The sequence below is a fragment of the Molossus molossus genome, unplaced genomic scaffold (genome assembly GCF_014108415.1).
Source record: "Molossus molossus isolate mMolMol1 unplaced genomic scaffold, mMolMol1.p scaffold_m16_p_8, whole genome shotgun sequence".
NCBI classification, from domain to species: Eukaryota; Metazoa; Chordata; class Mammalia; order Chiroptera; family Molossidae; genus Molossus; species Molossus molossus.
The window spans coordinates 65,053,548-65,069,812 of NW_023425402.1; the positions used below are offsets into that span (position 1 = coordinate 65,053,548).

Here is a 16,265-nt window from a genome sequence, read left to right on the forward strand (position 1 = left end):
ATATCTCCCCCACCAAATATCAACTTCTTTTGTAGAATACTAGAATAATTCTAAAAGGTGATAATGGGATGATACTAAATGTGTGTGTGTGTGTATTTTTTATCCTCACCCGAGGACATTTTTTCCATTTTTTGTTCAGATAGAATGGGAGGGAGAGAGAGAGAAACATCGATGTGAAAGGGACACATCAAGTGGCTGCCTCCCGCATAACCCAGCCAGGGCCAGGAACAAACTGCAACCAAGGCACGTGTCCTTAGCGGGAACTGAACCTAGGTCTCTCTGAACCACAGGCTGATGCTCTAACCGCTGAGCCAAACTGGCCAGGACAATGTATATGTTGAAAAGAGAATTTAAGTTCACTAATAACCAAAGTCTGCAGAAAAACCAAAGCAAAAGATAATACTTTAAATTAAAAGGTATTTTATACCATCTAAGTGCATTTTAAACTATATAAAGTGTACCATATAGAGAGACATAGCAAAAAATATTTAGGGCTCAGTAGTGAAGATTTAATTTAGTTGCATATAGATAACTCAATTAGCTAAGCTCTTTAACATCTACAAATCAAACATAATTGCATTTTCATGTATCTTTACAAAACCACAATAAAGCTCTGGAAATTAAAAACACATTATGATGGTAAACTCTGCTTGTGTAGTTATTATTTCTTGGTAATAAGAAATGAAATAAAATTTCAGATATGAGATTTATTACTGAGTCCTAATTACAATGGTTTGGAGAATGAGGTAAATATCTAGAAATTAAACAGGTCCAAAAACCCTTAGAAAAATTTAAATTATATAAGGTAAACCCAGGACAGTAAAGAGATCTTCTTATCTACTTACTGAGTAGTTCTAGTTTTTAAATAACTATAAGAACATTTGGTCTTGTGTTTATCATATCATTGTAACATTAATTTACAAAAACTAAAATAGATAACAGTTGTAGTCAAATAAAAGCATCATACCTCATTATAACATACTTTTTAAAGAAAAACTGCAATTACTTTGGGTTATTCTCTCATTTAATCCTGATTTTAGTAGTTGAGTGGGAGTATTTTTTCAAGTAAAATAAAATTCTGAACCAAAAATAGCTAAAATGGAAAACCAAAATATATGAACCATCTGTGATGCCATTTGACCCAGTGATCCCACTTCTTGGAATATATCCTAAGAACAGCAATCAGGAAGAATATATACACCCCTACGTTCACAGCAGTGCTACTTACAATAGCTAAGATCTGGAAACAGCCCAAGTGCCCATCAGCAGACGAGTAGATAAAAAAGCTGTGGTACAGCCCTGGCGGGTTTGGCTCAGCAGTTAGAGCTTCGGCCTGCGGTCCAGAGAGACCCGGGTTCAGATCCCGCTAAGGGCACGTACCTTGGTTGCAGTTTATCCCCGGCCCTGGTTGGTTGTGTGGGTGGCAGCCACTCGATGTGTCCTTTCACATCAATGTTTCTCTCTCTCCCTCCCACTCTATCTGAACAAAAAATGAAAAAATGTCCTCGGGTGAGGATTAATGATAATAATAAAAAAAAAAGCTGTGGTACATATGCACAATGAAATACTATGCAGCTGTAAAAAAGAGAGATCTCTTATCCTTTGAGATGACATGGAGGGACCTGGAGAGTATTATGCTGAGCGAAATAAGCCAATCAGAGAAAGACAAATACCACATGATCTCACTTATTTGTGGAACATAACGAACAAAATAAGCCCTTGACCAAAAGAGATCCAGAATCACAGAAGTAGGGAACAGAGCGACAAACCTCAGAGGGATGGGGGGTGGGAAGAGATAAACCAAAGAACTTATATAAATATATGCACCACCAATTGACACGAACACTAGGCTGGGGAAGGCAGGAGTGGAGTGGGAGTGGGAAGGAGGGGGTCACTGGGGAAAAAAGGAGAACATCTGAAATACCTTCAATAATAAAAAAAAAAATACCATGCAAATTTAACAACACTGGGTACTTTTATTACATAGAACGCAATAATTAACAAAAATGACTTCCATTCTCATGGCACTTTTATAAGATAATTTAATTTTTAAAAATACAGTGAGAAGCTTCCTGTGGAAAAAGAATAAGATAATGGCTGCAGATGTAAAAAAAAAAAAAATGTACTGCAGTGGTTTGAATGCAACTGCACAAGAAACATGATATTGTACATTTTCAGTCTATCATTTGATGATTCCAGAGTCTTTAATATAGCTCCATCCATAGTACCCAGAACCATTAATCCCATTTAGATGTTTTCCTCCTCATATAACTGTGTCCCTCACTATCAATAGCTTCATAGAGGTCCTTTTTATTCTCTTGTGTCGCATGTAGATAACCAATATAAGCCACACATAGGGAAAGGGTTATCAATCCGAAAGCCATTACAGGTTTGTTCTGTCAAAGAAAAAAAAATACAAAGCCTCATTAAGACTAAAAATTTGAGGAGATCCAAATATCTGTTGCATTTTCCTCTGGACAAACCAGGTCTTTATTATCACACTAGCATTCTTTTGCTATTTTCAATTATAATAATTTATCTAGTTCTTTATTTAATTAACTCAACTCCTGATAATAGAAGACTCTTGTTTCTCCTCTCCAGACTTTTTCTACCTATAGCCTGGATATCTCAGACCTCCACCTTCAGGAAGGTGATGGCTGGGAGAGGAGCAGAGGATACAAGAGATAGGGAAATTGGTTCTGTGTTCAAGTTTTCAGAGTTATCTGTATGACATGGAGAAGATGCTTAACTTCCTTAAATTAGTTAATTTTATTAGGAGTGAGGAACAAAGTATACATGCTATTCTTTTCTGAGTTCATGGCAAAAACCTTTTATGTCATATGTTAAGTACAGCAAAAAGGGCAATGTATACACTCTTCTCTGAGAACCTATTCTATCACCTCAAGAAATTCAGTGACGAACAGAAACGATGCTGTTATAATAACATTGATTTTCTGCTAGAAAATCCAAGACACTAAGAGGCAAAGAGATTACCTTTGAATTTTTAAAAAAGTTTTTTTTTTTTTATCCTCACCCGAGGATATTTTTCCATTTTTTTGTACAGATAGAGTGGGAGGGAGAGAGAGGAAGGGAGAGAGAGAGAGAAACATCGACGTGAAGGGACACATCGAGTGGCTGCCACCCGCACGACCAACCAGGGTCGGGGACAAACTGCAACCGAAGTACGTGCCCTTAGCGGGAACCGAACCCGGGTCTCTCTGGACCGCAGGCCAACGCTCTAACCGCTGAGCCAAACTGGCCAGGGCTAAAAAAGTTTTTAAATGTAGGAAAGATGTTCTTAACTCCACAGAAGTGTTTATCTTTATTCTTGAACTCAGCCCCTCCTTTTTGAGTGTTCACACTCAACTAAAGAGCCTTTCTTAGGTCAGTGTGAGAGCAGAGTTGCGATATTAGTTTCAATTTGTATTCTGTTTCTGTTGCCATACCTGCTATTTACTACTATTTCAAATCTTAATCAAAAGAATAAAGGTCAAACTTTTTCACTTGGATGGACATCTAAGAAAGGCCACAAACTCAGACTAGTTTAAATATGCAGTTCTTAAAATGCATTTGGCATTTTAAGAAATGCCAAAGAAAACACATTATTAGTTTTAAGAAAAACACATTATTAGTTCAAAGTTTTTAAAACAATCTACCTTGATTTAATGACTTAATTGTTAAACTGATCTACTTAACTGTAAAAACAGTTCACATGGCAACTGTTATTAAAATTCTAATAAAATTCAATACATTTAAATATATTTTATAATAATTTTATTTAATTTACATTTATTTAAAAATAAAATATATAGCCCTAGCCGGGTGCTCAGTTGGTTGGCGCATTGTCCCATACACCAAAAGATTGCAGGTTTGATTCCCGATCAGGGCACATACCTAGATTTTGGGTTCAATCACCGGTTGGGGCACGTATAAGAAACAACTGATCAATGTTTCTCTCTTTCTCCTCTATCTCTGTCTCTCAAGAAAAAAAAAAAAAAAAAAAAAATCAATAAACATGTCCTTGAGTGAAGATTAAAAAATAATAATAAATAAAATTTGTATATATTTAAAAGTAAAATTTATCACATCAAATATATTTAATAATTTGCATTAAAAATATAAATGATTAGCTGACTCCCTAATAGTGCACAAATGTACATTTTGAAATTTTTCACAAAATGTTTGCAATATGCCTTAGGCAAAAACATTATTAATAAAGCTGGAACTGTCTATAATGATTCGATTTTCATTTTGCTTTGTTTCACTGGAAAGTCTAATGTACTCAGTAGTATTTGATCAAACATTAAACATTTCCTTCAAATTAATATAGTTATTAAAATTTTCAAATAGAAATTTGAGAAGTTGATCCATGAAAGTACAACCATTTCCATTAAAGTTCTCAAATGCCCTTAAAATAATTCGTTTTATATATGTATTTATGAAACAGCATTTAAGATTTCCTTCCACTTGCATTTATTCAGAGAGGCCTTAATAGTCAACCCAAAATTTTCATGATAAAATTAAATGTTACAGGAAAATAAGAACTTTCTATTTCTGACAGCCTCGCTAAATTAAACATAAAGTCTTATCCTATGTATATTTCTTACAGGTTTAATGAAGAGCTCTGGATTCACAGCTCTAAATAAAGTAGTCGTGCGGACCCCTCTGAGCCCTGGGTTTCGAAAATCTTTCTCTTTGGGTGGTTCCTCGGGTGCTGAAGACATCTTGACTAATGATGATTTATTACCTAAAAATAAAATAGAGATTTTTTTCCTTTGTGATTGGTTTTTTATAATGCTCTTTAAAAAACTGTACTTTTTTTGAATTCCATTTCAGATATAAACCAAAATTGATTGTCAATTATTTTATTACTTTGTATAACACATACTTTGTAAATGGTGCTTTAAGTTTTGTTTGGCAAAATGGTTATTTTATTTTTCATCTCTCAGACCAAACCAGCAGGGGGTGGGGGTGGGGCAAAAGTTGGTTTCCTACTTACAGAAGCCTGGAGAAAATCATTTGTTGGTCTGAATCACACTGTATTGTGTTACATGAAGGAGGTACTAGGCTAGGAGTGGCCAGTAGGTTATCCACTACCTTCTCTATTTCCTTCCACTTTCACTTTCTCACCTTCCAATGGCCCTTTCAGGACACCAATCTGAGAGAAATACTAGCATTCCTTGTTCAATTTCTCCTACAGCTTCAAGCCTGTCCACTTTCCCTCCATGTCCCTGCCCTCCCTCCAATGGCCCAAGCACCAGTACCAAGAGGTAAGGGTAAGCAGCTGTTTGTTCACTCCCCATGTGCCTCTGGGAAGGACTGCTCTATCTCCTTAACAAGAGCATCTTCTTTTCTCTTAAATACCCTAAATCTATTGTTAAATCTAAGTGTCTTTTGGCTTCTGGTTCTCCCAACTGGAGTAGCAACATTTGGTGAATATTCTTCTCTTCTAGGTACTATTACGCAAAGGCTTATTGTTATCATTCCTAACGCTGGGGGGAGAGGGGAGGTTTGGAAGGGAGGTGGTAGGAAAAGAAACCTTCCAAATAAAGACTGAAATTAGTGACAATATAATAAACTTTGGCAGGGTGGGGAGGGGGTGTAATTCTGCAATTCTAGCATGTTGTAAATGTTATGAAATAAAAGTCAAACATTCACATTTAAACACTCACTAGGGCTTTGTTTATATAAGTATTAAGTCTTCTATTTTACAGATTTTATAAAAGCAATGTTTTTGCAACTTTATTAGTTATTGTAGTTCAGTTTTTTCAAAAGTCTTTGTTGTAGTGGTCACTAAATATCTATCTATCCCACTTAACTGGGTAAACACCTCATCATGAACATATGCTTTAAGGGGAAGGATGGTGAACACTTTCTACACTTGCAAGGACTTTGGAAATGTTCACTGTTGGCTGTTCCATCACTTGTTCCCCTTGTATGTTATGGTTATCATCATCATCATCATCATCTTTCTGATTCTATTTTGATGTTAGTTAGCACTCCTGCAGCAATTTTATGATTTGCTAAATCTTGGTAGTTAAATTGATATCTGTAGCCACAGTCCTCAAAATCAAACTTTGAGAGATTGATTTGGGAGACCAGGACAGTAGCAATTGAGTACCAGAGAAGTTCAAATACCACATTTGGTTTGTGGTCTTCTTCCAAATTGAACTTAGGGGATTCTACAGGAATCATGCCTGCTTTCTGCCAACATTTCACCACTGTGGATGGCTCTACAGACCAACAGGTCTCAGCAATCATGCCAATGGCTTGTTTAATCTATTTTCTGTTTTCCTTTCATCATCTAAATTTAGGAGAGTTGTTTCCACAGTGAGCTTTCACTGTACAAATTATATCTTAATCAAATAGCTGCAGAATGGCTGTGCACCTCAATGGGAAAAACTCAACACATGCATGATCCAAATTGGAGTGTTGTGGGCAGAGCAACTGTTTATCATCCAGAGGATATTGCATCTGGCTCCTTTCATTCTCTTGCCAACCTTTCTCAGCTATTCATTAAATAAATCTCTCACCCTTCAGGCATGCATGTTAGCTTGGTAATCACAGGGCAGTAAGTGAACATTTCTGAAGCCCTGAGGGTTAAATGACTTGCCAATGACAAGCAGTCTCATCTTTCCCATCCAGGATGCATTATAGCAGAACAAAGCAACCATCAATCTCTGTTTACCTCCTTTTGCAAAATCCACCTAGGGCATGAAGTATATGAGGTAACGACTTGTAAAACTTAATTTCATCAGCATTTGAAACATCATTCAAGCTGTAACTAATAGTTGTTTTTTAAATTTCTTCTGCATGCAAGTTACTAATTTTATCCACTGAAACAGTGCTTTTTTCATTAGACATCTTCTGAAACAACTCTCTAACATGCCTAAAATGTGTTCAGCCAGCACACAGTTGTTTGAAACTCATCATGCCCAAGGTTGACAAAAAAATCCAATGCTTTCATCAGAACAACTAGTCTACTTACATGCCCATTTCTTGTATAAACTTCTTGATACCATGCAAAAACAGCTATAAAGGGACCTCACACATGATTCTGCTTTAGTCCCTGAATATCTTTAACTTCCATTTCAGTTTTGGCTCAATCTTTCAAAAATGTCGACAATGTGAGGGGAGTGATGCTATATTCCTTTGCTATTTCTCCTTTCTTGTGGCAACCACTTACTGCTTCTATTGCTTTCATTTTCTTCTATGAAATCTGCTGGCATTTCACCTTTCTCTCTTAACATGTACAAATGTATTTAGAATATAAGTCAAAATGTTGGTCACCAGATGGCTTAGGCTAGGTGCCTGGGATGTGGCATTAGATAAAATTACTAAGACCTAAAAAAGCAAACATACAGGGTAAAAGTCATGCTCACCAGAAACTGACAAAAACAACATTTTCCTTTAATTATTGAGACATAGCTGCATGTAATTAAAACAAAGCTATCTAGTAGACTATGGTTTAAAATTATTTCCTGGAAAGAAAAACAAAGTAATGGGCAGGTAGGTATAGACAGCACACATTGTAGAGCATACAAGGGTCCTCAGAACAGTTATCTTGTATACTTTGTGTTGATGATAATGATTAACACTTCTCACCTCAAGTCCAAATATATATATATATATTCATTTATATATCGTTATGTATATATACGTGTGTGTATACAAATATGTATATATCGTATAATATATATAGAGAAAAGACTAATTAGAGCCAACAAATATTTCACTTTTAAAATTAAAGAGATGTAGTGATGTTGAATGTCACAAAATTCAACTTATATCAGATGTCTGTAAAAACTATGTAAAAAGAGTGTTCTAACATGAATTATAATAATTTTAGTTGTAAAATTCATCAGTCTCCTCTTTTCCTTAGCAAAAACCCTATATTTCCTTTGTAATATATCAAGGAAATAAGTAATCAAGATAGTAGTTATTATATTGCAACCCCCAGACATTCACATTCACCTTAATAAAGCAGTGTATAAGTTAAATTCTTTACCATGAATGACAAAGAATACCTGGGCTGGAAACCAATGCTAATGGTTACTGAAAGGACATTTATAAATTTAGGGATTACCTACTACACTATATAGGCTTGGGTAAAAGTAGGTTTACAGTTGCTCATATTGAAAATAATATGCATGAATATTAATAATAATACATGAATATACTCTGTGTTTCATGTACTCACAACAGATAATTTTTCATACCTGCCTATAAACAAGATCTAAACTCAGCTGCATTTACTTCATATCCCTCCCTGGTAAAAAGTTTTGTACTTTTTTCTCCTCCCCAACCTCTTGTGAAGGAAATATGTGATGGGAAAAGAGAGCAGCAGAGATAAAGGATTGTCTCTCTGCACAACTCCACTGAGTCATTCACACCTCAAAGTATGAGTAAGAATAGTGGCCCCAATGGAATTAATGCACAGTTTGTGAGGTTGTGCAAGATGTTCCAAAATAGGATCAGGACTGGTCATTTCTGAATGGTTTTCCCTCCTTCAGTAAAATTCTTGCTTAGAGGGATGATCCAGAATGTATTTGGCAACTGACATTAAACAGTTCACTGGCATAAAATTGGCATGACTATCTACATTATATTGTACATGAAAATTAGACCAAGATATAAATATGAGTTACTTCAGGAGAAAATTTAATCTTGGGATAATCATTTTTTAAATAAGCATCTCAAGAGAAGATATATCAAAATAAATTATCAGAATCATAGAATGTTAGTGAGAAGGAACCTTAGCAATGGTCAAAGCCTTTCTTTTAAAAGACTTAGGGAATTATAAAATGGACAAAATATTTTAATCAGATACAAATATACTTCTTGTTTTAGTTTCACATATCACACTATTTCACACTATTTATTTAAGAAAATAACTTGAAGTCTGGGGCAAAACACCTTAAAATAATTTAAATTAGAATAAACAAATTTAAGATAAGAATAAAAGGACTTGCCATCTTGAGGGACTCTATCCTCAAATTCCAACTTTGTTATTTATAAGTTGTATGTGTTTCAGTAAATGACAACTTCTCTGGGCCTCCGTTTCACCTTTATAAAGGGGGTAGTATGATCTATTGCATACAATTACTGTGTGGATTAAATGAGATAACATTTCTAAAAGGTATGTTCAATAAATGGTAGCTATTATTATTCTCACCAATATATCCAATATGGTAGCTATTGTTATCCGCACCATCTGGTCCAACTTCTTCTTTTAAACAAAGAGAAACCTAGACCCAGAGATTGTTGCCATTGACCCTGGGAGAGTGAGATATCCTGGCCTCTCAATTTCCTGCCCACCCCTAGGCCACCCCTTTACCACCTTACTCCTAAATTGACAAGACTCTGCAGTTATAAGTTATTCCAAGATTTAAGAAATATAAACTTGTAATCACTGCAATTAAAAAAAAAAAAAAAAGGATTCTGTATTGTTTTTAATGTAGAAAAGATACTAGTAAGAAGGATATTTCCATGTCCTGAAGTAAGGAGGTTTTGGCAGTGGCTGCTGCAGACAATCTGAGGGTTGTCAAGTTTTATTTGGGTCCACTCCCCTCCCCATTCTGTGGTACCTACACTACCGCTGGCTAGGACTCAAAAGACGGGTGCCTTCCAAGCCTCCAGAAAACAGAACTGCATCCAGCTGAGCTCCACAGTGCAGGGGCACACAGGGCTGCCAACGGCTACAGAAAGGAAGGGGCACGGCAGGTGAAAACAGCTGCACCACCATTTCCCCTAAACAGTTTGGTGAGCCAGGGCGCCGAGAAACTGTCAGGAAATGGGAGGGTTCTTAGTTAAGGTGGAGGCGTCCTTGGATGTGCCGAGTGTCAGGCTCCTGGCGTGAGGCGAGCCATGGGCCCTGCGGGGTCAGAGATATCCGAGACTTGGTTCTGGGCGCCCCGGAATGGCGAGGATTCGGGGCGCTCGACAGAATGCCGCCGAGTCCCACGCTCCTGGGAGTGAGGCCCGCAGGGCGAAAGCCACGAGCGAGCGCGCCGTGGGGCAACCGCCCAGCCCCGCCAACCGGCAACCCCGCCGCTCACCCGCCGCACAGTCACCTCTTCCCAGCGCCCGCGACTCGCCGCCTCGTCTCCGCCTGCGGGGAAAAGTGTCCTAACGCGCCCGCCGGCTCTGCCCCACAGCGGCCCCTACCGCCCGGAGGCTGCGGCGCAGGGACGCGGGGCTGCGGGAACGCTGCTGCAGTCAGTAACTTTCCAGGCCCTCTTGCCCGCCCAGAGGATTGGCCGGTTGGAGTATGCAAGGGGCGTATTTTGGTTTCTTCTTTTACCTTTAGTTTTCAACCTCCTAGATTCATATAACTGTCCAATTTTTTGTGTGTATTGTATAAATAAAAGAAGACATCATCTAGAAGTATATAAATTTATTCAATGAAAGGGGGAAGTATTATGATTTGTGAAAGAAGGCTTAAATCTGGCCTTCTACCCCTGTTTTAGGGTCACAGTCATTCAAATGTGCAATTAATACTCTGCCATTTGATTAGTGTCTTGAGTGCCAAGATGCAAGCTATGTGTGTAGAACAGATATGGATCCCTGTTAGTAAATACCTTCCTGATTGAAGTTTGTGGGGATGCAAGTTATTAAAACAAACAAAATAAAATAGCAGGTGCCCAGAATTTGGCATGGATTTATATAAAGACTTGGCAAATAGACTTTGAAATTAAAAGTTGTTCTCTCAAGCCAAATTATTTTTTTATCCTTACCCAGGACAGTTTTCCAATTTTTGTTCGGATAGAGTGGGAAGGAGAGAGAAGGAGAGGGAGAGGGAGGGAGAGGGAGAGGGAGAGGAACAGGGACAGGGAGAGGGAGAGGGAGGAGAAGGGAGGGAGGGGGAGAGATGTGAAAGGGACACATCCGGTGGCTTCCTCCCGCGGGGCTCAACCAGGGCCAGGGACAAACTGCAACCAAGATACATGCCCTTATCGGGAACCAAACCCAGGTCTCTCTGGACCGAAGACCAATGCTCTTAACTGCTGAGCCAAACCGGCCATGGCAAGCCAAATTATCTTTATTTTGTTTAGAAATATCTCTTTTAAAGGTTCATTGATATTTGGTATTACTAGGCAATCTTCTGACAAAATAAGTTAAGTTTTTATTAAAAACCTGTTTGTGATATGAAAAGTTGCTAAACATTACTAATCATCAGGGAAATGCATATCAAAACCACAGTGAGATATCACCTCACACCCGGTAGAATGACAGAGTCTTTTGCAAAGCAAAAGTTTTGAACTTTGATGGAGTCCAAATTATTTATTTTTCTTTATTTTTTGACTTGTGCTTTTGGTATAATGTCTAAGAACTCTTTGCCTATCCCCAATTTGTGAAGAGTTTTTCCTATGTTCTGTTCTAGTAATATATTTTACATTTAGCTCCAAAATACATTTTGTATCAATTTCTTTGTAAAGTTCAAGATTTAAGATGAGATTTTTTTTTATTTATTTGCCAGTTTTTGCCCATTCATATATTTGTTTTTCATTTAGGCATCCTCTTTTGCAAAAATGTCTGTTCTTTTACTTGTTTTTCTATTGGGTTTTCTAAGTTGTTCTTATTGATTTGTATAAGTTCTAAAAAAAATACTGGATATGAATCTCTTTTCAGATGTATTGCAAATATCTTCTCCCAATTGTGATTGCTCTCTCTCTCTCTCTCTCTCTTTGGTATTTTTCATCCTGTTTGCTCTCTGCGTTTCAATCTGGATATTTTCTACTGACTTGTTCTCCAGATTGCTAAATCTCTTTTCAGCTAATGTGAGATAATAAAAAAGGCAGGAAACTTTATTGTCTGCATATTCTTCTGGTGTCTCTTTATATGACAATAATTTTGCTAAATTTTCTCTAGAAAATACACAAAAGTAACCTAGTCATTTCTCTAGCATAGGTGTTTAAAATTTTTCTTGTTACTAATAATTTAGAATAATATTTTTCTGATTACTTTCTGGTAATAGCATATAAATCGAAGATTACTGTCAATTTGGGGAAAGCCTCCCTTAAGTTTCTTCATATTTGCAAGAATTTTCCAGACTAAAATCTCCTTAATATATTTCAAACCTCATGTCTTCTCTACAGCCCACATCCTCTGGTGCTAGGTTTCAGTGGACACATACAAATTGCAATGAGACCTCAATCTCTGCACCTTTGGTTAAGGCAATGAGTGAGTGGACACAGTGGACAATAGGATGAGTCTTAGAATCAGAACACCTTGCAATAATTTAACTCTAAATGAAAGTGAATGTGAACCACACAAATATATTTCACTAAACCAAAACTAAACCTGGAACAACTTTCACTTAGCTAGATCCTCAAAATGCCCATGGCCACTCCAACTCTATCACATAGGATGGGAAGTGCAATGAAGGGGAAGTTGGAGTAGAGAGAGACAGCAATCTCAATAGATCATCTTGTCAATTAGAATATGTTGTATTTGGAAATTTTATAGAAACATATAACTATGAGAACACATTGCTAGGGCCCCTTCCAGTGGGTCTGTGCAGGTGAGGGGCCTTGAAGCTTAAGCTTCAGGGTAAATCTATCTTGTATTAAAATATTAAAGAACCTCCCAAGAGTTAGCTCATCTGGAATACTCATAGACCAAGAAAGGAGAACTCAGTCTTTGTCCTCTATATAAATTCACATACATGGTCTTGGAAAGATTCAGTTACTACATCAAACCCTATCTATACCCTAACAGTCTCATTTTAGTAGGGCTTCCTGAGGGGAGGGGTAAGAGGGCAATAATTGTTACCCAAATTCCTTCTCTCTCTCCAAGTCTCCAGTCAAACATACTGCTCCCAGCTCTCCCATTCTCAATCTTAACGTTTTCAGAGGACAAAAAGCGGTGAGGGTAATCTGAAACACATTATTTTTACAGAAGGCTGGAATGAATCCTACCTCCACTCCCCATTTCCCCTAAACCCACTGGAATTGTCTATAAGAAGGGCCATTACACATGCTAGATTTACTTCTCTCAGCTTTTCTAGTGGGCTAAAGATGCTGAACACTCTGGGATTCAGGGTGTGGCCACAAAGTATCAACCTAGGGTGCTGTAATCTTAAATCTATGTATAACCATATGCAAGCTGTGTGCAGTTAAGTGTATATTACACCACAAGGAGCAAAATGTAAACATATTTTGGCCATTAAAACTTTGAAGAACCAATGGCTATTTTATGGCCGTGTTTACTTTGCAGAACACCATCTGCTGAGCTGTTATGGCAACATACAGAGTGGTGCAATTCACAGACCTTAAGCCCTGAAAGGGATTTGAAATGTGTGCTTCTCATATGGAACATGAAAAAAAGATGTCTGAGGTTCTTTTGAAATGTTTTTTCTTATTTGATTTTCTTTTTTTTATTTTAGTCAAGCACTGGAGGAAGCATTTTACCTAATTATTTCGTCTTCTATAGTTCTCTATGTAGGTATGTATTAATATTTTGCTCATCTATCCCATTGGAATAAGCTGAAGAAATAATCCTTTTACTTTTAACATATTGAGATCCCTTTACATAGGGGAATCTCAGATCGCTTCATCAAATGTTATTCATTACCTTATCATTTCAACCTTACATTGAACTACCATTTATCAAATGCCTATTTCCACATTACTGCCAGGTAATCAGAACTAACAGTTCCCAAGCACATAATGAAGTTTTAGTTGCAATGAGTTTATTCTAACCATCCTGGAGTGAAAGTTCTTTACTCATGTATGTATTTCTTTTATATTATTAATCTCCAGGTTACCTCGACAGACTTACAGATTTTCTATATGAAATGGGATTTTGTTGCCTTTACGTATGTCTCCATCTAAAATCTAACTATTCTTTTTCAGGGGGACCATGTAAGTGACTAAATTAAGAATTGATTATCTGGCAAAAGTTGATGGAGAAGAAAGAAATGTGTTGTTTATTCTCCAATACCTGCATTAACACCTGTACACATACAAAGCCATTTATATTATTTTTTAAAGCAAACTCAAATAGTAAGGGGAGAGAGATAAAAACCTAGGCTTATCTGTCACACAAGTGTAATAAAATATTACACTGTATATATTGTGAACATAAGTTGTACCTAAATGTCTTCTGATACTGTGCACTCGTTTCCTGAGTAAAGACGCACAAAACGTCCATGAGGAAAACATGACCTTTCATTTGTTGACTCAACAGCAAAAATTAGCTGGAGCTAAAGGCACTTGTATCTGTCAGCTTCGAGCCCTACCAAACCCCAAACGGTTGGAGAAAGTGGAAGCTAAATAGATGCCACTAACCAATGTTACCTCAATAAACTTATTTTTTAAAAAGAGTGGTTAAATCAAAGAAACAGGCTTCCATTTTAATATAAAATGTTGAAAACTCATTTTTGATATAGAAATTGTGCTAAATGTGACTTTTTCTACATTCCTCAGATATTCTGCACCCAGAGAGCATTTTGGCTCGATCCTGTCCTGCATCAATCAGAAGAGGGAAGAACCACCTGTGGCATCAGGGTAAGAGGCAGCAGCTCAAGGCACAGAGTTTTTCTTTTCTTTTTTTATCCTCACCCGAGGACATTTTTCCATTTTTTTGTTCAGATAGAGTGGGAAGGAGAGAGAGGAAGAGAGAGAGAGAGAAACATCGACGTGAAAGGGGCACATCGAGTGGTTGCCTTCCGCATGACCCAACCAGGGCCGGGTACAAAATGCAACCAAGGTACATGCCCTTAGCGGGAACCGAACCCGGGTCTCTCCGGACTGCAAGCCGATGCTCTAACTGACTGAGCCAAACCGGCCAGGGTGGCACAGAGTTTTTCAACCCATTCACCAGAGCATGAAGCCTCAGAAGCACTTGATATTACAAACATCAGTATTGTTAAAGGATATCTGCTGTGTTTCTGGAGTTGTTCTTGATGCTACAAATCTCCTACGAGCTGCTGATGTCACTGAGAATTGCTGTGAGGAGATGGGTTCTTCCTTCTTCATGTAGGTGTCTTGTATTCACAAATTGTACTGAAAAGTAATTGTTCTGAGATGCTGGGGCAAGTTCCTCTCACATGTGCTTTGCTGCCTAGCACAAAAGGCATTTTTGCTTGTTTGTTTTTGAAGTCGATATATATTTCCCTCATTTCTGGTACCATTTGTTTTGACAGGAAATCTCACAACCCAAGGTGAGTGTTGCTTTCAATAGACAAAGATAATGACAACTACTACCTACTGAGCAGGGATACTGAAGTAGGGAATGCCTCTCCCATTTTGCAGACAAGGAAATGGAGGCAAAGAGGACTCCAGTATCTTGAGCAAGGACATAAAGTGAAGTAAGAAACAGGTCCAGGATTTCAACCCTGGTTTGTCTGAACTCAACGTTTATGGGATCTCTATTATTGAAAAAAAAAATCTTGAAATATAATTGACACCAAATTCTGACAAGTAACTCCCTTGGACTTTGCCTCTCCAGGCTGTCTCCAGTTGCTCCAATCTTTTTTATGGTGTTTAGAGACACCCTCTCTACACTGTTCATTGTCTTCTAGATCTACATGAGTTTGCCACAGGTACTACTGAGGCTAGCACAAAACACAGTGCCCCAACTTTGACTAACTGAGCAGAAAATGCTCCTGACCTCCCCTGGAAGGGACATCATGCTGAAACACAATGTAGGCTACCTTCAGAGCATTGCCATATGCATGATGGTTCCCTGTGCACCGTAGCACTAATACTTCATCACTGCAGCCAGCTATGATGTTAACTTGTAGAACCTTAGTCATGTTGTTGCCATATAGTATGTGCATCCAATTCAACTCTACTCTTTCTTAATAGAGTGATCACCAAGACAGGTCTTCCTGCAGCCCCTACCCTTGTGCAGTTTATCCAGGGGGACACACTGGACATTTTCACACGGAAAAGAAAGCTATCCAAACCCAAGTCTTAAAAGAGCAGAGGAGAACAGGGTTCATCGTATCATACATGTTTTGTCCACTTCTGTCTTCTCTTATTTCTCTCCATCCCTAGCTTTCTGACTTCAAGATGATGTTATTTTTATTACCACATACCACTTTTTGTGTGTAGTCTTATTGCTGTTTATTTCTTGCAAACAAAAACTAGAGGTGGAAGAATTAAATCTCTTTGTCAAAAGGATAGAAAGAATCGTGAATATTTGAGAGGAGGTAGGGTTCCGCAGAGGCACATTTTCTAGAACACCCCCATGATCCTGCCTGTTGCTCCATAAGATCCAACCCATATCCTGCCTCTTCTATGGAGCCTGTCCAGATT

General features: G+C 37.8%; 1 protein-coding gene across 1 annotated transcript; it reads right to left on the reverse strand.

Annotated features, from left to right (window-relative positions):
- Nucleotides 1-2,113: 2,113 nt before the first annotated feature.
- SMIM8 (small integral membrane protein 8) lies at nt 2,114-10,121 on the reverse strand. Its single transcript, XM_036249136.1, has 3 exons — nt 10,059-10,121; nt 4,608-4,747; nt 2,114-2,396 (listed from the first exon to the last, which is right to left on the reverse strand). The coding sequence occupies exons 2-3, from the start codon at nt 4,722-4,724 to the stop codon at nt 2,238-2,240; spliced, it is 276 nt and encodes a 91-aa protein (XP_036105029.1). The 5' UTR covers nt 4,725-4,747; nt 10,059-10,121; the 3' UTR covers nt 2,114-2,237.
- Nucleotides 10,122-16,265: the final 6,144 nt, after the last annotated feature.

Coding starts and splice junctions, on each gene's coding strand:
- SMIM8 (XM_036249136.1), bottom strand. CDS start 4,724: ATGTCTTCAGCACCCGAGGAACCACCCAAAGAGAAAGATTTTCGAAAC. Junction 2,397..4,607: donor CAGAGCTCTTCATTAAACCT/GTAAGAAATATA, acceptor TTTCTTTGACAG/AACAAACCTGTAATGGCTTT.